Source organism: Plecotus auritus (genome assembly GCF_963455305.1).
Source record: "Plecotus auritus genome assembly, chromosome: 6".
In the NCBI taxonomy this organism is placed as follows: domain Eukaryota; kingdom Metazoa; phylum Chordata; class Mammalia; order Chiroptera; family Vespertilionidae; genus Plecotus; species Plecotus auritus.
In genome coordinates this window covers 113,714,232-113,738,409 of record NC_137773.1, presented here as the reverse complement: position 1 = coordinate 113,738,409, position 24,178 = coordinate 113,714,232, and the positions used below count along the sequence as shown (strand labels likewise).

Here is a 24,178-nt window from a genome sequence, read left to right as displayed (position 1 = left end):
AACGACATGCATGTCCATGGATGAATGAAAGGATGAAGACTTGTGGTGCATGCACACAATGAAATATTTCTCAGACTTAAAGTAGGAGGAATTCCCCCCCATTTGCAACAACACAGTGGGCCTGGAGGTATTGTGTTATGTGAAATGAGCTGGACACAGAAACACAAGCACTGTAGCTCTTGCTTGCCTTTGGAATCCAAAATAGTCAAACTCACAGAAGCTGAGCAGAATGGTGGTGGCCAGGTACTGGGGGAGGGGATGGGGATGGAGAGGGGATGGCCAAAGGGTACAATGTTCTAGTTATGCAGGATCAATCAGCTCTGAAGACCTATGACACAGCAGAGAGCTTATAGCTAACAATATGGTGTTGTATGTTTAAACTTTGCTAAGAAAGTGTATCTTATGTTACGTGTTCTTACTGACACAACAATAGCACGAGTACTAACACTAACTCTAATACTCATGATAAAGAAGGAGGATGGAAACTTTGCCAAGCGATGGGCATGTTTAGGTCCTTCTGGTGAGATGGTTTCACAGGTATGTACTCATTCCCAAACTCCTTGAGTTGGAGACATTAAATATGTACAGCCTTTTACATGTCAGTCACACCTTAATAAAGTGGTTAAACATTTAAATGTCATCGATGCCTTACATGGTACCAGGCAGGAATTGGAATTATCAGGGGAACACGTCATCCTATCTAATAAAAGGGAATATGCTAATTGACTGACTCGCCCTCAAAGATGGCAGTGCCCACAGCCAATAAGGAGGGAATATGCTAATTGGCTGCCCTATCCTCAAAGATGGCGGCACCCAGAGCCACAAGATGGCGGCGCCCAGTCCCCTCAGCCCCACCGGGGCAGCAGGCATGCAGCACCTGCCTCTGGAGTCCCCCAGTCCCCTAAGCCCCCAAGCCGCCCAGGGCCACCCTGAGGTGCAGGCAAGCCTCGGATGGCGGCTGCCCAGCTGCCCAGGGCTGCCTGAGGCTCAGGTAACCAGGGCCGGCCGAGGCTTGCACTGCCGGCAGTGGCAGCAGCAGAGGTGTGATGGGGCATTGCCTTCCCCTGATCACCGGGTCGCCTCCCACCCCTGAGGGCTCCCATACTGTGAGAGGGGGCAGGCAGGGCTGAGTGACCCTCCCTCCAGTGCATGAATTTTCATGCACCAGGCCTCTAGTAGATTATATAATTGTCTAACCACCACACTGCTCACCTGAAAGTAATCTCTATATATAAAACCCTAATATGCAAATAGACCGAATGGCGGAACAACCGAACAACTGGTCACTATGATGTGCACTAACCACCAAGGGGTACGCGTGGGACATGGCGGGCTTCGGCAACAGGCGGCAGAGCGTGTCGATGGCAGTGGGATGGTGGAGCCAGTGAGCGGAGGCACCAGACCTAGAGGGGGGGGCGCCGGTCACTGTCATTGGGGTGAGCCTCTGGTTGTTACTGAAAATTCTTTGCTCCCATGCACCATGGTCCCACCTGGTGCTCGCACCCACTACCAGCACCAGAGCCGCCGCCTGCACTTGCTGCTGGTGCCTGGTGCTGACCCTGATGGCTCAGCTCCCTCAGCAGGTGTGAGTAGCGGCTGCTGGCCCCGATTGCCCCTCAGGGCTTCTCCACTTCCCCCTGCTCTTGAGGGGCAATAGGGGCAGTAGCTGCTGCTCTCACCCACTGACAGTGCCGGCCCCACTCACTCTGTGCCATCAGTGTGTGGTAGCAGTGATGGCGGGATCAGGGCTGCTAGCAGAAAGGGGACTGGGGTCTGCGGTGGGAGGAGCCAGGTGGGGGCACAGAGGATGGGCCAAGACCCTGCCCTGTGCCCACCACAGCCTTGCCGCCCACCGTTCCTTTTAAGGTGCACAAATTTGTGCACTGGGCCCCTAGTATAAAATAAAACTGAGTGTTAAAAAAACAAACACAAAATAAATAAATACCATTGATGCCTTGATATTTTCAAATGTTAAATAAATGACAGTTTTAACAATGGAATACAGACTCCAGAAACCATTTTTATTTTTGTGCTGTAACATTTAAAGAGGTAGAGCATTTTTCCCTTTAAGTGTGCGATGACTTGATGCTCTATACACTCATATTATGCATTTGCAACCGCAGTGGGTCGCAAAGTTATATTGAATGCACGCCCAACCAGTAAAATGTAAATGACTAGAAGAAACGCTGGTATTTTCCATAGCATGTAGTCGCTCTCTGATGAGCAAAGATATTTCCTGTAGGTTTATTTTTCAATACAAAGGAGCAAAACAGGGAATAATGACAACTTTCAGATTTCACGTGGGAACCTGTACCGTGTTTTCCCGAAAATAAGACAGTGTCTTATATTAATTTTTGCCCCCAAAGACACGCTAGGTCTTATTTTCAGGGGATGTCTTATTTTTCCATGAAGAAGAATACGGTACACATTTATTGTTAAATGAAAATAAAGGAAATTTATTACCTGTATACGGTACGGTAGTATGGTAGTTGTCAACACAAACCAGACAAACTGTGAGTCCTACAGTATCAAGAATTTACTCATTTATTCAATGACAATCATGTCATCATCTTCTGGAACATCATCATAACAATCCAATTCCTGAATTTCCTGGTGAATTTCTTGTGACTCCATTTCTTTCAGAATCAGTGGACCAAATCTCTCATGTTTAGCAATAGCACTGTCTTTAAATGAGTACTTCTTGTCAAGGTAGCCTGCTTGCAGTGCATTTGCAATGCAACTGTCAGTGATTTTCTCCCATGAATTCTTCACCCAAGTCACAACTTCTTGCAGTTTAGGTTTCACAAAGTTTCCACGCTGATTTCTCTCCATTCTATTTTCAATGTAGTCATTAATTTCCATGCGCAATTTGTCTTTGAATGGCTTGTTTATTGCAATATCAAGAGTCTGGAGATAGGCCGTCATTCCTGCGGGAATCATTATCTGATCTATTTTTCTTTCGTGAAGAAATGTCTTCATGTCTTTAGCGCGGTGAGTGCTGGCTGCATCCCAGACTAGCAGACCTCTTTGGCTCCCTCGCATAACAAGCGGCAGCATTAAATTGACCCACTTCCTTATAACTGCTTGTGTGGCCCAGGCTTTTTCAGTTTCAAGAATAAAAACGCCCAAAACACGTTCAATCTTTTCCTTCTTGCCCTTAGAAATGATTAAAGGTGGGATTTTAGTGCCATCCAGACGAATTGCCAAAATACAGGAAACACATGCACTTTCGTAAGCAGTGGAGGGAATGTACGCTAAGGAGGCACCCCGCTGTTCAATTGTTGTTTGAGATGATTGGCCCATAAACACTGCAGTTTCATCCATAGCAATCATGTTGGAAAGATTGTATTTAAAGAAGTCAGCATCATCAATAAAGGACTTGAATGCAAGTGCTCCCTTAATAACTTGAGTTATCTTCCAACCTAAACAATGTTGTAGATCTTCTTAAAGACAGTTCACTTCGCTGAAGGAAATTATCCAGCCAGTGTTGTGATGCTTTGAAGTCTTTGGGGGCTATGTCAAACTGTGGTGCCATTGCAAGGGCAAATTCTTGAATCTGAGCCCTATTCACAACCAAAGCCATTGTTCTCCTGTCAACAACCCATTCACAGATCAGGTCTTCCAGCTCGGAAAATAATGGTTGCCGACCTGATCCACACTTGCGCTTTTTAGCATTTCCCTTGTCCACTTGTTCAATGAGGTTACCATACTCTGCTCGCCATTTTCAGACCAATCGGATACTCAACATCTTCTCTTTGCAGAAAGCAGTAAGATTTTGGCCCCAAGAGTCTTCCACGATTCCTTTCTTGTACTCCACGGAGTAGCTTTTTCTTTTTGCACTCATTTCTAGGGGTAAAAAAAAAGGAATTGGGGTATCAAGGTGGGGGGAGGGGGATCACTCAAAATGACACAGGGGGGATTAGAGGGGGGAATCAAAATGGCACAGGAGAATCAGAGGGGGGATTACCATTTTAGTAACCCCTTTTGATCCTCCTGTGTCATTTTGATTGCCCCCTCTGATCCTCCTGTGTCATTTTAAGTGATCCCCCTCCCCCCACCCCTTTACCAGACATTTACCCCCTGGGGCCTGCCTGGGGACTGTCACTGGGCTTGCTGGGGCCTGGATCTGGGCTGGAGCAGGGTCTGCCACTGACTGAGAACCTTCAGTCATCATGAAGGCGGCCACGAGCATCAGGTAGTGTCACCAGAGACAGACCAGCACTCACCACCTTCGCCGCGTCTGGTCCGCTCTAATCCTCCTGTTCTTCTACACGCATCTGCGAAAGTCTCCTCCTCTCTCCCGCCCCGCGCTCACCACTCACTCCGACCTCCGCTCCGCCTCCACACAGCAGTGACGTCAGCACTCCGCGTAACGTCACTGGTTGCTAGACGCCAGTCGGGGCGGCCCTCGCGACCAGTTTACGGTAAATTAATTTTCATTCTGAGACAGAGACTGGGGCCTTATTTTCGGGGGATGCCTTATATTTCACTCAGAAGGAAACCTGTAAGTAGGTCTTATTTTCAGAGGATGTCTTATTTTCAGGGAAACACGGTATTAGGCAATAAGGCAGGCACATTAGGACCTGCGACCTCCATTTAAACAAAATCGATGTAAGTTCCTGCACTTCATTAAACGGAGATGGAATCCCTTAAGGCTCACCCAAACATCTGAGGTGCTGATGCACAAAGCTGAGTCCTGTTAGCATCAGAGAGATGTGGCCATCGCACTATTGACAAGAGTCAAAGGAGTCTTTCTCCCTCAGCTCCATTAGTGAGTCAAGCAGCTGATTTTCACAAAGCCCCAGGCACTTTCCTCAGTGTCACCCACAGGCGTGCTCATTTAACCTCCCAAGAGTCTGGTGAAGGTGGGCTCTTATCAGCTCCCAGGCCACGCGCCAGGAAAGCCTGATGCTTATGACAAACTTGCATGAGATTATAGTTCATGACTTGTCAGCCAGCGCTCAGTCCTCTCCTCAGACCGAATGTTTTCAAGTATTACTTCCCCCCAAAGATAATGGCCCCCCAAATCCAGTGTTCTCTGGTGAAACATATGCTCGTGCCCCAAAACAAACAACTTATGCCCTGGCTGGTTTGGCTCACTGGATAGAGCGTCAGCCTGTGGACTGAAAGGTCCCGGGTTTGATTCTGGTCAGGGCACATGCCTGGGTTGCGGGCTCGATCTCCAGTGTGGGGTGTGCAGGAGGCAGCCGGTCAATGATTCTCTCTCATCATTGATGTTTCTATCTCTCTCTCCTTCCCTCCCTGAATTCAATAAAAATAGATTAAAAAAAAAAAACAAAAAAAAAAACCAAGCAACTTGTACTCAACAGACCAGATCTGTATGGAGCGGAGTTTTGAGCCTAGGATAGCGTGCCTTCTCATCATTCAGCTTCTATGCCCAGAAAAGGACTGTGTCTCCATTTTGCAAAGAAAAAGGGAAATGACACCCCGAGAAGAGGACTTCAGCTCCCATTGCTACTTTGGAAAAAACAGTGGCTGGTCTCACTTGTATTCCGTCCGCAGGATCACTGCCTTGTGCTGCTCTGTCATTCCCGGTTATCCAGGGAGGGATTTATTTGGGGTTTCTTCCACTGCAGACTTTGTGAGGAGCTTTCTGAACCAGAGAATTGCTGGCAGGCATTGATTCTCTAAATAATACATCTCTATTACCTTCTGCAGGTTTTTATTTTTATTGATTTCAGAAAAGCAGGGAGAGGGAGAGAGAGAGAAATGTCAATGATGAGAGAGAATCATGGATCGGCTGCCTCCTGCATGCCCCACAACTGGGGATCAAGCCCACAACCTGGGCATGTGCCCTGACCCAGAATCGAACCATGACCTCCTGGTTCATAGGTCCACGCTCAACCCTTGAGCCACGCCGGCTGGGCCGCCTTCTGCAGACTTGATGAGATTCACTAGTAATGACCAAGATGGTCAGGCTACATGAACAACCAACGTCAACCACGTGGACTTACTTCTGTCACCAGAGACACAGACAGGCTGTGTATAATAACAAGGGACCTGCTTTAGCGGGCAGCACTGGGAGAGTGGAGCCATAAGAGCATTAAACTGGTAAAAAGAGGCACTGTGGTGTGATCTGAGGCACCTGAAATGGCGATAATAAACTTGTAATTTATCAGGAAGATACAGTGATTCTAAATGTCCCCATGATCATAGAATTGATTTCAGAACACACGTATTTATTCCTACAGGGGACAGGAAAAGGGTGGGGATGTTTAGTCGTGAAACCCTATGTGGTCTCTTTTGGTGAGAGCCATAAACACGCAGTGGCCCTGCCCAGCCAGCATTGCTCAGTGGTTGAGCCTCGACCTATGAACCAGAAGTTGTTTCTCTCTCTCTCCCTCTCCCTTCCTCTTTGAAATCAATAAAACTATATTTTAAAAAATAAAACAAGTAAATAATTCGTGGATGCCCAGAAAACAGGCTTCCATGACAGCGGGCCTCTGACACCCTTGTTTCCAACAAGGGACAGACCTCTCGCCCATGAATACGCATCAGGAAAATAAACAGAAAACCAAAGTGACATTCCCTCAGGACGCAATTTCTGGGCACAATCACTAAAAATTGAGGACTTCGCTTCCTTGTTCTCTCGAGACTTTAACTCTGTACATCCCTTCACATCCGGGAGTTCATGCCACAGTCACTGGGCGCTCCTGGCCAACTCAGTGCAAGGTCGGGCTGTGGGCCTCGTGGCCCAGGGTCATCAGTAAGGAGAGAAGAACCTGAAAGGCCACATTCCAGACGAATGGCTGTGCCTCCTGGCTGCATGACACCTGTGGGCTCAGTGGGCAGCCTTGGCCTTGACGTGGCCGAGACACCAGTGCTCGCTGCGGGGCTGGCTCCTCCGAGGGCCTAGGGGTGGCTGTCAGGATTCCTGACTGCTGTCTTGGGACCTGAGACAGTTTTCCTCCGTGGGAATCGAACTTGTCTTGACTGTGGGATTCGTACAGGAAATCCAAAACTGTGCATCTCAGCTGCCTTCCTGCTGGCCTGACCACTCCCTTCCGTGACCAGCACTGACATGGCAAGCGTGAAGCCAAGTGGGGCCTAACCCAGCTGCCCCCTTGGCCGTGTCTGCAAACCAAGACTGCTCTTGCAAATGCCTGTGCCTGGACGTCCCCTTAAACCAGGAGGACCCTAATCCACTCTCCTCGTCTCCCGCACCTTCCCTTTGCCCATTCTGTGTGTTATGGGCACCTCCAGGTTAAACCGTGGGGTCCCAATCCACCCCTGTCAGTTCCGAGTCCTCCCGGCTCTGCCAACCACCCCTTCCATCCACTGTCCCCAAGCTGAGCTGCGCTGATGTCACAAGCCCGTCTGTCCCTCCATCTTCCCAGCCCATCTCAGCCAGGGCTCCCTCAAAGCTTGGAATATGGCTGATTTCGTCTGCTGTTACAGACCCACAGTCCGAGGACTGGGAAGGTCAATCAATAAACACGTCCAAGGGTAACTAGTAAGTGCTGGCGCTGAGGCTCAAACCCACACCCAAGTCGTTGTTTTCAAGACAGATAGTCTGGGCTCCTTCTGCCCTCCATCACGGATTAGCTGGATGGCCATTTGAATATGTTAAGCCGTGTTTTATTCATTCAGAAAACGTACAAATATTTCCTCTTAGTGTTGTCCTTAATGATTAGCACTGTGCTTAGCGTATAGTCATGTGCTAAACAAATACTATTTTTAAAAACATATATAGCCCAGTTGGCCTGGCTCAGTGGTTGAACATCGACCTATGAACCAGGAGGTCACGGTTCAATTCCCGGTTAGGGCACATGCCCAGGTTGCAGGCTCGATCCCCAGTAGGGGGGTGCAGGAGGCAGCAGGTCAATGACTCCATCTCATCATCTCTCTCTATCTCTCTCTCTCTCTCTCTCTCTCTCTCTCTCTCTCTCCCCCTCCCTCCCTCCTTCTTCCTCTCTGAAATCAATAAAAACGAACAGCAAAATGCATAGAATGATTATTATGCCCATCTTGTTGTAACAGGTTCTTGAACAGTCTTCTCACAAACATCTCCCTGGTTCACACGCATGGTCTCCAAGCCCAGCTCTGATCGAGTCACTTTCTGGCTTAAAACCGTCAGCGAGTGGCTGGTATCCGTCTGTCCACAGCGCTCGCTGCTATGGACACAACCACATCTTCAGCATCTCGTCCCACGACTGTTTATTTTCTTCAGCATCCAACCAACACAGGCAACTCACCATTCCCCAGACGGCCTCGATTCCAGCCAAACCTCGCCTGGCTGAACCTGCGGCCTGGGACTCGCTCCCTGGACCATGCACACGTGTACACACAGGCCCGCACACGTGTACACACAGGCCCGCACACTCACATGCCAATGCTGCCTCCTCCTGCGGTCTCCCGCTCTCTGTCCCCATCATCCACAGTGGTTTCTGCCCTGTAATGCTGAAACTGGTGAGCGTGTCTGGCCTGGCTCCTGGCTCCTGAAAACCACCCAGTCCTGAGGTCTGTGCCCATCGGACAGCTCCACACTGAGGAGCAACGGATGGTGCCATGGTGAGATTAAGGATTCGGGCCCTGGGTTGAATATATTAACATGGAAGAGCCAACCTGGCTTCTCCCCTCTCCTGGGGGTTAGGACATGTTACACGCCCAGAAAAGAAACGTGACAAAGAAGAACACGGAGTATCCAGAACTTTCTACACACACTTTCAGATCCTTTTCCAAAAAATCATATTCATCCAAAAATAAAGTTAAAATGAAAATCCGATGCCAAGCCTGAGAATAGAAGTTTTACGCTTGAAACAGTGTTTCCTATTGGCCTGTACGTGGCCAAGGGTCACAGCTCTTGGTGCCAATCTCGGGGCTACTCTGCCCTGATTACTGATCAGAAACAACACCAAAGGAACAAAAAGGATAGTTTTTTAAAGTGTGTGTGTGTGTAGAATATATAATTAATATCCATATGCACATACACAGACATACTCACAGACACAGATTCACACACTCGCATGTGCACACCCACACACACACACATGTGCACACATGCACACTCACGTATGTGCATGTACTCACACAGGCACACTCACACACATGCACACACACCAATACTCATGCACGCGCACACACACAAGCCCACACACTCACACATGTGCACACACACACAGCACCTCCGATTATCTGCCTGTGCATGTGGGTGTCCACCATCCCGCATGGGGTACGTCACAGGAGTCATGGCTGACCTCTGACTACGTGTGAGCAGAGGAGAGTAGGGGCGTGCTTCCTGCAGAGGGAGGGCATCACTGCCCCTGAGCGGCGGTGTGGCCAAGTGATGGAGAACCTGCGGGCCCCAGGGGCTGGGGGAAAGGCCCTCCTCGGGGTTTTAGGGTCACTCAGAGGACCCGGGAGGCACTCGGCCTCTTTTAAAGTTTATGATTTAAAAATGGAACTAAAACTAGAGTTTGAATGAATTAAAATGAATAGAAAATACAAAAAATCCAGGAGAAAAAACAGAAAATCCAGGTGGGCCTCATGGGGTCATGAACCCCTCACAGCACTGCCCTCGGGCAACGCCTCCTCCAACTGCCTGGGCTTCCCGCAGGGTCCAGGAGCCCGGCTGCCACTCACAGGCAGCGGGAAGGTTTGAAAACGTGAACTCATTTCTCCGTAATAATCATGGCTTGTTCTGGTGCAGACAGAGGGTCTCGGGAGGGGAAGAAAGCTTTTACTTGAATCAGTACCGAGGAGTCATCTTCGGAGGATAGAAGCCTTGTTGCAGGAAAGAGGACCTGACCCTAACACCCCTTATTCCTGTGCAATTCCAGGCCACGTCCCGCTTCTTTGTTCCTATCTTTGCTGAAGTTATGTGCCCACAGGAGGGTGTAGTTGCACACAGGACTGGAGAGGCACATGAGAGGATGCTGAATCCAGACGCAGAGAGGGGATTGTCCTCAGAACTGCCCACCGCCCGGCGCGACAGCGGCTCTGGCTCTAACAGGTCACTGGTGAGTGTGTCACAGTCTGACCCAGCAGGATGTGTCCCTGCCCTCATACTGTGCGACCTCCACACGGGTGCCCCCCAGCAGCGGGAGCTCAGGGGTCTGCCCAGCACACACCTCAGACTGCTCATCTCTGCACCCACAGGACACGGCATTTCATACGTGAATGCTGGGCTTCCCTGGGGGTCTAGCAAGGTTCAGGCTACTTCTCCATCTTATGCTTCAATCGCCATCGTCAGGCCTGACAGGGCCTGGGAGCAGCCTAGGGTAGCTCTGGGATGAACTGGTTAGCAGGGGTTAGAGAAGGAGGCCGGCTGGTGTCCCAGCGGGGAAGTGAGGAGGCCAGGCAGGGAGATTCAGCTCAAACAGATATTTCAGTTCTAGCCCCTCAGAAACATCCAGGTGTGTGAGGTGTGGAAGAAAAAAGGGGCCACATGCTGACCTGACAAGCTCAGGGAAGGCATGCGTGGAGGCCTTGCAAACTCAGAGACCTAAAGTAACCACAAAGGATGGTCTGAAATTAAACTTTAACTAAAGCAGTTATGGGGGCAGTTATGTCCTAGGCCAGTATCTTGCCTGACAAGGTCAACCTTTACCTTACCTGAGCCTATTGTCTTTTTGCATCTAAGATAACATACAGTTGAAATGTCTGGGTAGCTTGTAACTTCCCTCACTGTTGTAATCATGATAATTGTTGACTGTTAACTAACCTGCACCCACCTAAGTAAAAGAAGCATGTGTCCATCATTTTACCTTTTATCCAATCCCAGAGGTTTCCCCACTTTACTTTCTCCCGCCTCCCTAATCTATCACCAATAGACTTCATGTGACCCACTTATGTCTCCTCCTTTGACTGTCATGTATAAAACAGGGTGGAAAAACCTCCATTCTCCGGAGCTATCCCAATCCGTTGAGGTACTGCTTCTCAGCAATTGTCGACAGTTTGACTCAAATCTATTAAAAAAAATTCTTTACAGGTTTGAATGTTTTTACGTGAATATTACAAGAGTTGAACCTTAGTTCAAGATTTTGTTAAATGACTAGTTTATTTCAAACCTGCTGCATCTTAACCTTTTTGGGTAACGAGGAACCTAAAATATTCACATTACACTTTGCCTGGACCGAGTTAGTGAAATAGAAACGATGATGCTAATGACCAATGTTCTTACCTTCACGTCTTTGACGTTCATCCGTGTGCCCTCCTTCCCCACGAAGATGTCGTCGATGTCCACGAGTAGGTACCTGTCCAGGGACAGGGTCAGCCTCCTCCCCGACAGGAAGGACACGGCATCCACAAAGATGAGCTTGTGCAGCCAGAAGTTCAAGTTGTTGCCGAAGAGCACCCGCCGGATGCCATCGTGCAGCCCCAGGTCCTGGACCACCGTGGCGTGGAGTGGGGCACCGGGCGCGGCCGGGGGGCCCTCCCCGCTTTGTGGCGCGGCCAGTAGCACGGGCTGGTAGGTGGAGTGGTTGGAGCGGAAGGCCGTCCAGTCCTGGCCAGGCAGTGGGCCCTGCTGCACCCGGGGTGCCCGGGTGAGGCGCAGCAGTGGGGCGTGTGGGTCCACCAGGCAGTCCCTCAGTGCCAGGTTGTTCAGGAGGCTGATGGGCAGGCCCCGCAGTGGCGCACTGGGCGGGCTGTTCTCGGTGGCTTTATGGAAGCCGATGATGCCCACGCTGTACTCCACGCAGTACTTCTCCAGGAGCTCCCGGTTCCATGCGTCCATGCCCGCGTACTTAAGGATGTTCTCGTAGATGACCAGGATGTACTTCCCCCTGCCGCCATCGGTCAGCGGCGGGATGTCCCCCTTCCCGGGCGCGATGACCATGTGGTAGGCGAAGCGGCTGGACTCCAGGATGGCGGCAATATCCTGGCCCAGCTGGGAGTACTGGCTCTCCACCAGCAGCAGCACTGTGGGGTCCGTGCGTGACGTGTCCACGGGCCTGGCGGTCCGGGGCTCCGCGGCCCTGAAGGGCAGGAGTCTGAGGTCTGCGCACTCGGCCTTGGAGGTGGTTTCCAGGAGCACCACCTCCTGCCGGTAGCCCGAGTAGAGGAAATAGGCGGAGACTGCGATGCTGGCCAGGCAGAAGGTGGCCAGGAGCGCGATGAGGGTGCGGAAGCTTCTCCGCAGCTTCAGTAGGAGATTCATTGTCTGTGGTCCGGCCTGGGAAGCTTTTCCCAACGTCTACCCTAAAGGGCCATCCTGGGCGCAGCGTGAGACGGTGCGTGTGCTGCTGCCCACGAGTTCATGTAACCATTGCAGAGCATGTGAGGGCTGGAGGGGTCCCGCGGGTCAAGCTGGGAGGTGGGGGGCCAGGGCGGGAGCTGGAGAGAGTCCAACCAAAGATGGTGGCCTGGTCCGTCAAACACTATCTGGAAAAGGGAGCAATGTAATGACCAGGACAATCAGAAAGACAACATTTATGTGCTCCTGCAGGCTGATATTTCAGTAACATGCATATCCAACATCATGTCAGTGCAGCTACGGTGCTAAAACACGAGGGGCCTGCTGTTTGCAGTCTAGATTTTACCACTTAGAATACAGTGGATTTCTTTCATATTCTCAAGAAGACAGAATCCTATTTTTTTTTGTATGTTTTGTCTTGTATTATATCCATTGCTACACTTCTAGCTCATGTATTGGATTTAAAAATCCATTTAAACAAACAGGAGACCATCCCCACCTGGCCTCACCCTGCACCATGACCACCTGGCCTTGCCCTACAGGGTCCCACAGGAACAGCAGTCTGTCCAGTCCACCTGCTGTGGGTTTGCTTGGTATTTCAAAAATAAATTCAATCAGGAGTTTGAAAAGAAATGAAGTGCATGACAAGTTTATACTTTGCTACATCCTTATCTATTCTGACATCAAAAATGTGACTTTTATGTTTGAATATACAAAGGATAAGATGACAGTTTTGCATATTAGAACAGCACATTGTAATATGCAACAGGGAAAAAGAAATAAAAAAAGCATATGGGATTAGAATCTGTCAACCAAAAGAATAAATAAAATTTAAATGTGACATTTATTTAACATTAATATGTTTAGAGTTAGAATGATACATACATATTATTACCATTGGAGATAGCAGGTCTGATGTGTTTGTGTGTGTGTGTGTGTGTTTTAATCTCAGGAGTTATCATTTCTTCCCTTCAATCCTCCAATTTCTGCTTCCCTAACAACACTCCCTCCAGATGAGGTCACGGGAAGTCAGACTGCCTTGCCTATCCGCTGCCATGGCTCTCTCACTCATTTCCGAGGTGTGTTTGTAGATTCTCTGAAACACGGGTTGGAGTCCTTCCCCCGAGAGTCCGAGGCCACAGAGGACTCAGCGAGGAGCAGCGTCTGCTGGGGGCCGTGACCGTCTTGGGAAGAGAGGCGTCCAGCAGAGAGGAGGACTGGGGTCTCAGTGGGTGTGCTGCAGCCTGCTCCTGTCTCAGGTGGCTGAGGAGAGACACTCCGCGCAGGGGGAGTTCAGCTGAAATGGAAAAGAAAGGGACCTTCACTAGCATGTCCCGGGTGGCCACTGTTTCCCGACACTGAGCTGCCTCCTGCCCCTTGTCCTGCTGAGTCAGTCCTGGCGCCTTTAAAGGGGACACAGAGATGAGGGGGTCTAGGAAAGAGGCAGACTGCTGGCTAGTGATCTGTGATGCTGGGCCCATGGTCTGATTCCCCTGGGGAGAGAAACCCATGGTTAAGTTAGATGAAACCCAATCCCAGCAATTGGCCGAATTAAGTAATTTAACTCCCACATCAGCAAGTTTTATTTCAGTTTAAAAATTCAGATATTTAAAGTTAGAAAGGTCACCAAAATCATGGAAAACTCTAGAGGTGACCTGGAGTTGCTCACGGAAGTTGCAATATTTCAACAAGCTTTGACTTGTCACGACACATGTAAGTGTACCTAGGGCCCACTTTCCACGGTAACACACAGGCGGGCCCACTTTCCACGGTAACACACAGGCGGGCCCACTTTCCACGGTAACACACAGGCGGGCCCACTTTCCACGGTAACACACAGGCGGGCCCACTTTCCACGGTAACACACAGGCGGGCCCACTTTCCACGGTAACACACAGGCGGGCCCACTTTCCACGGTAACACACGGGCGGGCCCACTTTCCCGGGTAACACACGGGCGGGCACACTTTCCCGGGTAACACACGGGCGGGCACACTTTCCCGGGTAACACACGGGCGGGCACACTTTCCACGGTAACACACGGGCGGGCCCACTTTCCACGGTAACACACAGGCGGGCCCACTTTCCACGGTAACACACAGGCGGGCCCACTTTCCACGGTAACACACAGGCGGGCCCACTTTCCACGGTAACACACAGGCGGGCCCACTTTCCACGGTAACACACAGGCGGGCCCACTTTCCACGGTAACACACAGGCGGGCCCACTTTCCCGGGTAACACACGGGCGGGCCCACTTTCCACGGTAACACACGGGCGGGCCCACTTTCCCGGGTAACACACGGGCGGGCACACTTTCCCGGGTAACACACGGGCGGGCACACTTTCCCGGGTAACACACGGGCGGGCCCACTTTCCACGGTAACACACGGGCGGGCCCACTTTCCCGGGTAACACACGGGCGGGCACACTTTCCCGGGTAACACACGGGCGGGCACACTTTCCCGGGTAACACACGGGCGGGCCCACTTTCCACGGTAACACACGGGCGGGCCCACTTTCCACGGTAACACACGGGCGGGCACACTTTCCCGGGTAACACACGGGCGGGCACACTTTCCCGGGTAACACACGGGCGGGCACACTTTCCCGGGTAACACACGGGCGGGCACACTTTCCCGGGTAACACACGGGCGGGCACACTTTCCCGGGTAACACACGGGCGGGCCCACTTTCCACGGTAACACACGGGCGGGCCCACTTTCCACGGTAACACACGGGCGGGCACACTTTCCCGGGTAACACACGGGCGGGCACACTTTCCCGGGTAACACACGGGCGGGCACACTTTCCCGGGTAACACACGGGCGGGCACACTTTCCCGGGTAACACACGGGCGGGCACACTTTCCCGGGTAACACATGGGCGGAACACTTCACTAGGCACTTTGCTTCCAGGTGCTTCAGAAGACTTTTCTTTGCTCTTAGGAATATTATGAAGAATTAGCTCATATTAATAAAATGGTGGTTTTCAAATTAAATATTGTTACATAAACATTTAACTGTTTATTCTTATGTGTTGATGGCACTTACTGCTCTCTTAGGGAAAATTCCAAAAATTATAATCATCTTTGAAGAGTGATGCATTTTGTTTTTCAAATGGGCCCCCAACACATAAAACGAAAGTGAAAGCGACCAGACAGAAGTGGGGCTATACTTCATGTTGGTGAAGGGAAAGTAGGAAGCATGTATCAGTTAGGTGTGTGTGTGTGTGTGTGTGTGTGTGTGTGTGTGTGTGTGTGTGTCTGCGTTTCTGGGCCAATGTAAGGCTATCTCTTACTCTGGGTCATGGTCAAAGTGCTAGAGAAACACTGCTCCAAGGGGCCCAGCTCAGGCCAACTATTTCAGCCAGCTCTAAGGGAATTGCAGGGGCTCTGGCTGAAGACGCGTGCAGACTCCTGATTCTGAACATCGCCACCAAGTCCACAGGACTCGGTCGACATCATGTGCTCTGGTCCCGTGAAGGTCCCTTCAGCTTCCCAAACACAAAATGCTGTGATGTTATTCTGGGCAGTCACCATCCCGACACATGTTACTTTTCTCACAATGAAGGCACAAGGTCACGATCACTGTGGCATGTAATCAAAGTGGTGTGCTTCGTGGTGTTCTGAAACGATGGTGTTTCCTCCACTGAATGCGGGTAGATTAGTCCCTAACTTTTCTACACGTCATGTTTTCTTGATCTCTGCAATGTAACAGAAATTCATCTTAGTCCCCAAAGTGTGCATTTTCATCTGTGCACACTCCCGAAAGTGTCCCGTCACTCTGATGACATTACTGGCGCCACGTCATGGCGTGACATCATATTAATAGGCTCCAGCTCGGAGCTGGCCTCCCGCGGTCACAGGTGATGAAGAGCCAATGGCCCAAAAACCGCGGGTGTGCCGCAGCGGCTTTGCCCCCCCTTCCCTGGGCCACGCGGTGTCCACCTGCTTCCCTGGTCTCGTTTTCCAAAGCAGCGGAACGGCAGGTGTCTCCAAAGGAAGAGCTGCTGTCACGAAAATCAAACTGCAGATGTCTGTGTGTTCGCCTTGCTTACTAGCACCAGAGGGGGTTGTGGAGGGACAATGTGACCTGGGCGTGGGTCCTGCGAGGCCATGCGCGATTTCCCGACAGAGCAGCGCGGGTGCTCTGGGACCACGTGGAGAGATCCGGCGACCACTGCGAGGAACTCTGCATTTATTTCACAGTCAGGATCTCATCAGCTAGTCTTCCCCTCCACACTGCCAAAGCAATGACATCTCCAGAATGTCTGGTGCAGGGGAGACGGAATTCAGCAGCCGTGGAATGCCTGTCCTCCTACGTCCCCGAGCCCAGATGGTTCCCCTCGGGCCCTGGGCTGACATTGAAGTAGGGTTGTGACACGTTTCATTTTGTATGGATTTGGGGCAAGATTTACATGATGTTCAGAATCGAGCTGGGACCTGACTGGCTGTCCAATGGCAGTTCCGTTTCAGAGATGCTCCAGTCTTCCGCCGCCCCGCCCTGGCCCTACCCTCCACCCCTCCCCCAGCAGGAGCAATGGCTTCCCTCCGGCATCCATTTAACTCATCAACGTACCAGCCTCTATCCGGAGCCCCTCATTCCCAGACACAGCTGCAAATTCAACTGTCACTCAAGTCCATCCTAAAACACACCAAGTTCTTGCGTTGCCACATGCCTTTAATGTCTTCTTTACTCTGCTTTTCTTTTGCCTCTAGAAAGGCCGATCCATGTAACAGTGTTGGCATTGCCTGCCTTTGTTTCCTTTTCTCTCCACAGGAGCAATTTATAAGGGAGCTGCAGCGGGGACTGAGGAAGTACGACATGGAGGTACCTTTCCTGGTATAGACACAGCAGCTCCTCCCACCCCGAGGGCAGAGGAGCCACGCCCCCAGTGAACGCCTGAAACCTTGGAAATGCCTGAAAACTCTGTCATCTGGTGAGTAAGCCTTCCCTGTTCACACGGAGGCCTGGTCACCTTTCTTCCTCTAAGTGGCTGCAGATGCGGTCCAGACCTTTTTCTGTTTCCGTAAGCCGCTTACATTTTTATCTCCCTGATTTATGTGTCAACAGTCTAGTTGGTATATTGTTTCTCTTTCTACACTAAGCAATTTCCCCTTAACTCAAGCACAACCTGACTAAGTGATACACACAGAGGGACCTTTGTGCTCCCCACTCAGTCAGGTAAACTGGTGGTCTAATCACCACGTCTGTAACAGTTTTATTGGAACAGTGACATCAGAATTCCAGGCTGAGGTTTTAAGAATTTGAAAATCGCCTGCACGAAAGCATCTCTGTTTACTTAGAACTTGGACATCATCTGACCTCCATTGTTTTTGACGAGTCTAAACCTGTTGGAAGGTATTACACACGTGTACATCACTCTTTAAAAATACCACAGTCATATTTATCTGTCGCTGAAAAAAATAATCGGAGTAAAAAGTGTCCGGATCCCCCAGAGTGGAAGCTCCATCTGCCCGTGAGATGGTCCTGGCATCTCCGCTCACCTGGACCTCCTGGGAGAGGCGAGCAAACCTCCACCCACCGGCCTACGCTCCTTTCAACATCTGCTCCAGACCCGGGTGCCCCTGCTGCTCAGATGCAGCAGGTGCCGCTGGGATACACACCTGTGCTCCCACGACCATGCCTGCAGCAAGGCCAGCCCAGGCACCGGCACTGCTGGCTGGGCAGGGAGCCTGGGACAGGGGAAGCCAGCCCGACCTACCAATGGGCAACCGCAGACGGGACCCCGAAGGGCGCTGAGGGCACAGTGTGGTGTGAGAGGAAGAGCGAGTGTTACGTGGGCTGTTCCCACCCAGACCCATTCTGCAGCCACAAGTGGGTGCCTGGAGAAGTGTGGATCGTATCAATGCCGCTACATTGGCCCCAGAATTTACTTAGTCTCAGACTGCAGTCTTATGACCACAATGATAAACATGTTGTTCTTTCTAACTGGGCCACTCACTTTCTACTCATGTTATTTTGTAGGAGATTTTTTCTAAGGAACCTTTACTCAGGCCTGGGTCTTGCACTTCAGAGGAGGGAATGTTTCTCACCAGGCACGGAATCTGGCTCCCCGGGACCCACAAAGTCACCTCTGCCCGTGGAGTGGCCTCGCTAACGAATTGTGCTCTTTCCTTCTTTGACAATTAAAATAATATTTAGAGCTAATTTTTATAATGAAAGCAAAGCAATAAAAATAATGGAAAATAAGGTGTTATAACTAATTTAACTTTCCTAAAGTTTTTAAATACCCAAAACGATAATAAAAATAATGTAACTGAAATGAAAAGAAGTAAACTATTTTTAAAAATTTCTTTTCAATCCAGTTAACATTTTTTATTACCCAGGTCACAAAATAAGTTAATCATGTCTGACACGTTTCCCTAGGAGACTTGCTTTTTAAAGTGAATTATTTCTGTTATTTCTAAACAATCTTAGGATTCCCTATCCTTTTCAACACTAGAGGGAGATATGTTCCTGCTTTTATTGCAAAAATAGACCCAGAGCACCTGCTCTCCACTGATGGCTTCCCAACAAAGGGGGGCACTGAGGAGGCGGGTGCAGAGCTCACAGGTAACTGACTGCTCCGGGAACAAGGCCCCGCTGTGCTGTCAGAGGAGCACAGGGTCCACCCTGTTCAAACCCCACTGATGCCTCAAGCCCACACCAGTGTGTTCAGTCACTGCTCTTCCTCAGGTTGGTAAAAAACAGTCAATGTTGTTTGTATGATGTTCTGTTTTGTTTTTTTATTCTTATATCTGTTTTTTTAATTTAAATCTTCTTTTGGGGTGTTGTGCCCCCAAAAGGGATAAATGAAATATCACCTCTGCTTAATACTCTGCTAATTTTTGGTGATATGTTAACATCGAAATCTTTATCTTTAAGGAAACAGAAGTAAATGTATAATTCAAGGAGGATACAAATTTTATTTCTGAAGTAAATGCAATAATATGCTTTTCTGAGAGTTACCATTCATTTTGACATATCTCTACTATGCAGACATGTTTGTGCAATAATTTCATCTGCTCAAAAAACACCACCATGATTTCTAAGGATTTGAATCTGCTGAAATGATTAACTCTGTTTTTAATATCTTAAGAGTAAAGAACATAAAATAAATAAGCAAAATACATACAATGAAAAAAAAAAAGCGTACAGCATGATTTAGGTCACCTCCAAATTTATTTCCCAGTTCTGATGTGGAAATGTAGAACATAACAACTATGTTTGAAATAATTTAAAATTAGGGGCATAATTTCGGTTTAGGATGTCAATATGATTTATTTGCAAAGCAAGATTTCTGGATACTAAGTACTACTGTTCAGCTGTATCTTAGAATTGTAACGTGATGTGCTTCCACTGTCATTTATCATTTACCTAGGTACCAGTGCAAATACTTGCTCATATGTAGCTGCTTTGCAGATGATTTGAAAGATAATGGGTCATTAGGAGGTTGTACGTGCAATGAAATATACTCAAATTAATCATCCTGGGTAAAATGCAAAAAAATGTACAATAGGATTTATTTCTATTCATGTTTTGAGTTTTTGTCCAAAGTCAATTTCCGAAAATTAGTTATTTAACATTTGTTAAAGTTAAGTAGTTTTTAGGGACTAAGCCACATACTCAATACCTCAGAATCCACCATACAGCGTCCGGAAGAAGATGGTAAGTTACAGACTATACTTGGAATGCAAACATCAAGGCAAGTGAAAAACATCAATATAAATATAGCTCTTATTTAGTCCAGCACTCTGCTCAAACCATGGTAAGGCCACACACAGGCGCATACGCACACTCACACCTCACATCATGAAACTCTGTTTTGAAAAAGTGGCCATTGATCAAACACTGCACCATCATCACAGCCAACACTGAGAGCTGGGCAGCTCCTCACGCTGCCGCCCCTGTCCCTGGGCTGCAGATGCAGGCAGAGACATCCAACCTACAGGGACCCTTTTACTTCACGAGCTTTGGCCGCAAAGCCTGGGGTGGGGGCATGCCAAACCAGACCCTTTCCGTTGGCATGTCCATTTCTTGGCTGTTAGTGAAGCAGGGAAATCAGTAGCTGATGTCGAAAGTTAAGAGGTGGAAACTCATAAGATGTGCATTTCACACACAGAGAAGAGTGATGAGATTGCTGAACAGACCGAAGATAAACGAATTGATAAAAATGTGAATTAATCTAAATGACCTTAAGTATACAGCAAGGTAATAATAAAGCCTTAACGGAATAAAAATAAAAACAAAGACTAATTGAAATAAATAGGAACAATACAATAGAAGTCAGTGGTAGTATATTGAAATAAAAATGTACTAAGAACCCTGTATTAAGGTAATGATATTGATGGACTTCTATCTTTGGTGACATATTTTGATTTCTAATGAACAAATAAAGAATATGTACTTTCAAAACTAGTAGAGGAGAAAAATAAAATGCAAGAAAAATACTCAATTAAAAAAATAAAGGAGAGAAAAAGAAACCTAGAGTAGGCAGTACTAATGGAAAAGAAAATAAACAGGTCTGTTTTTGTCAGTAATTACATTAAATGTAAATGAACTAAATTATCTTTAAAAAACAAAGATTGGCAGATAAACTAAAAACTCGCATAAATCCAAGTATATGCTGTTTACAAGTGATATATAAAAAAATGTGAACATCAACATCTGGAAAAAATGGAGCAGACACATTTTAAATAGAACAAACTGATGTAAAATATTACGAAATTAGATTTAAAGCACAAAGAATTCCTGGAGATACAGAGATCACTTTATAATAATATAAAGTTCCATTTACTGGGAGTCACTGGGGCCCTCGGGTCTTAGTTAGAAGATCTTCTACACAGATATCTAGTAGTTTTTAAAATAAATGAATTATCCACAAACTAAGATTTTTCTGGGTGGGGTTGAAGCAGCTAACCATGAGTTAGTTGATGTCTGCTATAAGGAGAAGTGGTGGATGGAATGGGTGATAAGATGGAGTAAGAATGGAAAATAGTCTAGACCTGACCATGAGGAACAAAAGGACATCTCACCAACCTCTTGACCCAATGGGAGGACTGGGAGAAAAGCTATAACTAAGACCAGAGGGCCCCAGGTCCTAGAGGAGGGCTGGTTGTCCGTCAGAGCTAGCAGATGAAGACAGCTTCAGGGGAGAGTTTCACCCCAGGGGGAAAGAATTTTGCTAATCACTGACCATGTATTCTGCTGAGCACAGTGAAAGGTTTCAACAGGGGGAGACCTCATCAGTGTGACCGAATCTTAGTTAATCTATAATAGTAAAAGCATAATATGCTAATTAGACCAGACAGCCGAATGACCTTCCGGACGTCTTTCCAGACCACCTTCTGGACGAAGCCGGGGATGTGAGGGCCGAGGCAGCTGCCAAGGCAAGCTGCCACAGCTTCGAGGGCCGAGCCCCTTGCACGAATTTCGTGCATCGGGCCTCTAGTTACATCTACAATAATCTTATTTTTTAAAAGTTCATGTTCTGAGGTACTAGGACTAAGACCACAACAGACAAATTTTGGGGGAGGGGGGATCCTAGTCAACCTATAGCAGCTACTCTCCACTTTGTCAGGCTATTTTATTCTGTTTCTATAGATAGCTGGTTTGGTTTCTAAATATTTTGTTTAGAATTTTTACACCTTATATTCTTGAATTATATTGCCCATAACTTCCTTTTTCGTGCTGTCCCTTCCTCATAACTATCAAGTTATTATGATCAGTTATTCAATCAATTCTTGAGGAATGCCATTACCATTTACGATGGTAGCCTAATGAGGTTGGCAGGTATCACTCTTTTTACATTCTCTGGAGAAGTCTGTGTAAGATTGGAATTCTGTATGCTTTGAAGCTTTGATAGGATCTTCAGGTGAAGGAATTAGTGACAAGTTTCCTTTGTGGAGTATTTTCACTATTTATTTGAATTCCCAAATTTTTCTTTATTCATTTCGAGGCTATTTTAAGTTCATTTTATAAAGATACATTTTCTTGGATACTTCATTTTTTATATTGTCTGCTACCCAATCTCAATCACTCATTTTTTTATCTCATGTCACATATCACTCCAATATCAACAAGGTTTCACGCTCCCAGCCTCTTTAAGCCAAGCTCCTTTAACTTCTCATTCTCCATCTCATGACCTGGCACCCCTTTGCTCCCAGGTTAAATTCCATAATCAATCAGATCTATCCCATTTTCTATATTCTCCAATCTGTTTATCATTTTTTTTTAAATATATTTTATTGATTTCAGAAAGGAGGGAGAGGGAGATAGAGATAGAAACATCAATGATGAGAGAGAATCACTCATTGGCTGCCTCATGCACGCCCCACACTGGGGATATAGCCCGAAACCTAGGCATGTGCCCTTGACCGGGAATCGAACCGTGACCTTCTGGTTCCTAGGCCTATGCTCAACCACTAAGCCACATCGGCCAGGCTAAGATCTATTATATGGATCAATTAACCTCTCACTCTGAAAGCAAGAGACGCTTTCCTTAAGGGGAGAAATGAGAACAGCGAGTGTTTTACACTGTTTGAAGGGCCCAGGCTGTGAACATGCTCACAGAAACACTTCTCATCCCATCAGGTGGGAAGTAGAGTGTCAGGACTGGGGTGGAACAGAGGCAGCCAGGGGAGGAGGCGTGGCCCCAAGCCTCGGCGTTCACGTCACTCGCTCAGCATTTGCCAAGTGTTTCCTACAAGGGAGATGCGGCTTCTCTCTAAAAGCAATGAAAGTCCATTCTATGCACTGAGTGAGAAGGCAACCACAGCAGGGCCCAGCCAGTGAGTGCAGGGAACATGCACAGTCACCCGGAGGTGAGAAGATGGGGGAAGGGAATGGAGTAACACAGTGTTTTTGAAATGTCGGTGAGCTCTTCACAAGGAGTGACCATTGGGCTGCTGACTATTGCGGAGTGATGTTTCCAGTCTGTGCTGGACCCTGAGCCGAGGCGTGGGAAAGGCCACGCCAGTGAGGGATGGGCTAGGAGCAGTGGGCACAGATGACAGAGGCGCTGGGAAGATCAGGGAACAGGCATGAGCTGGGAGGCTACCAGTAAAGGGACACAGACACCTCTGACTGAGAACGGAATGCGAGATGGGAGTCAAGGAATATGGGTGAGAATCCCGACCTTGACTTTGGCGACTTTGGCACAGTTCCAGGGTGAGGTGAGAAGGAGATGGGTGGTGAGGAGTTGCAAGCAAGGTCAGCAGAAAGAAAAGGCAGGGCGAACTGAACACGAAGCTCGCTGCCAGGAGCAGGGCCTGGCATTGGCCATGTGCGCGCTCTGAGGGCGCAGGGGGTTTCCAGAGCAGAGTCCTGGGCTGAGTCACAGAAGAGGGGAGAGAGGGAAGGGCGTTGACCGAATCCCTGGGGAACAGGAGGGTTTGCCTTGCACAGAGGAGAGTGGAGATTTGAAACAGAAAAGAAATCAAGATCTAAGACCAGACCAGCCGTGGCTGTGAGTCAACCTATGAACCCAGGAGGTCATGGTTCGATTCCAGGTCAGGGCACATGCTCCTATTGCATATTCGATCCCCAGTGGGGGGTGTGCAGGAGGCAGCCAGTCCATGACTCTCTCTCATCATCGATGTTTCTAGCTCTGTCTCCCTCTCCCTTCCTCTCTGAGATCAATAACAATATATTAAAAAAAGAAAAGAAAAAGACCCAGGACCAGGCAGGGGAGGGAGGTGGCAGATTCTGCCTTTAGAATTCCGTGCAGTCCTCGTCCGTGCAAGCCCTGGTTACAGCGAGTGACACTGCAATGGGTGCCTCAGCAGGTAACCGCCCAGCTCTGTCACCACCCCTCTGAAACCCAGTGTTGTAGGGTAGTATTGATCTGCATGCTTGCTGCTCATTGTGCAGACAATCACGGAGCAGTTGCCACGGAACAAAGAGGTGACTGAGCCCTGGCTCACAGGCGAGAGGACGGACACAGGCACAGCAAGAAGCCACAGCGGAACACGCACTCCTCACCAGCCAGTGAATGGAGGAGGGAGAAGAGCTGTGTCT

At 48.6% G+C, this 24,178-nt stretch overlaps 1 protein-coding gene across 2 annotated transcripts in view; it reads right to left on the bottom strand.

Annotated features, from left to right (window-relative positions):
- Positions 1 to 24,178, bottom strand: part of NDST4 (N-deacetylase and N-sulfotransferase 4) — a 209,827-nt gene that overhangs the window by 174,006 nt on the left and 11,643 nt on the right. The window contains exons 2-3 of one of the 2 annotated variants that reach the window (XM_080674250.1): positions 13,043 to 13,454; positions 11,144 to 12,345 (exon numbers count right to left, since the gene is read on the bottom strand). In XM_080674250.1, the coding sequence (XP_080530376.1) occupies positions 11,144 to 12,121 (978 nt within the window). In that variant the 5' untranslated portion in view covers positions 12,122 to 12,345; positions 13,043 to 13,454. The remainder of the gene's footprint in view (positions 1 to 11,143; positions 12,346 to 13,042; positions 13,455 to 24,178) is intronic. The other variant, XM_080674251.1, reaches the window with a different exon arrangement.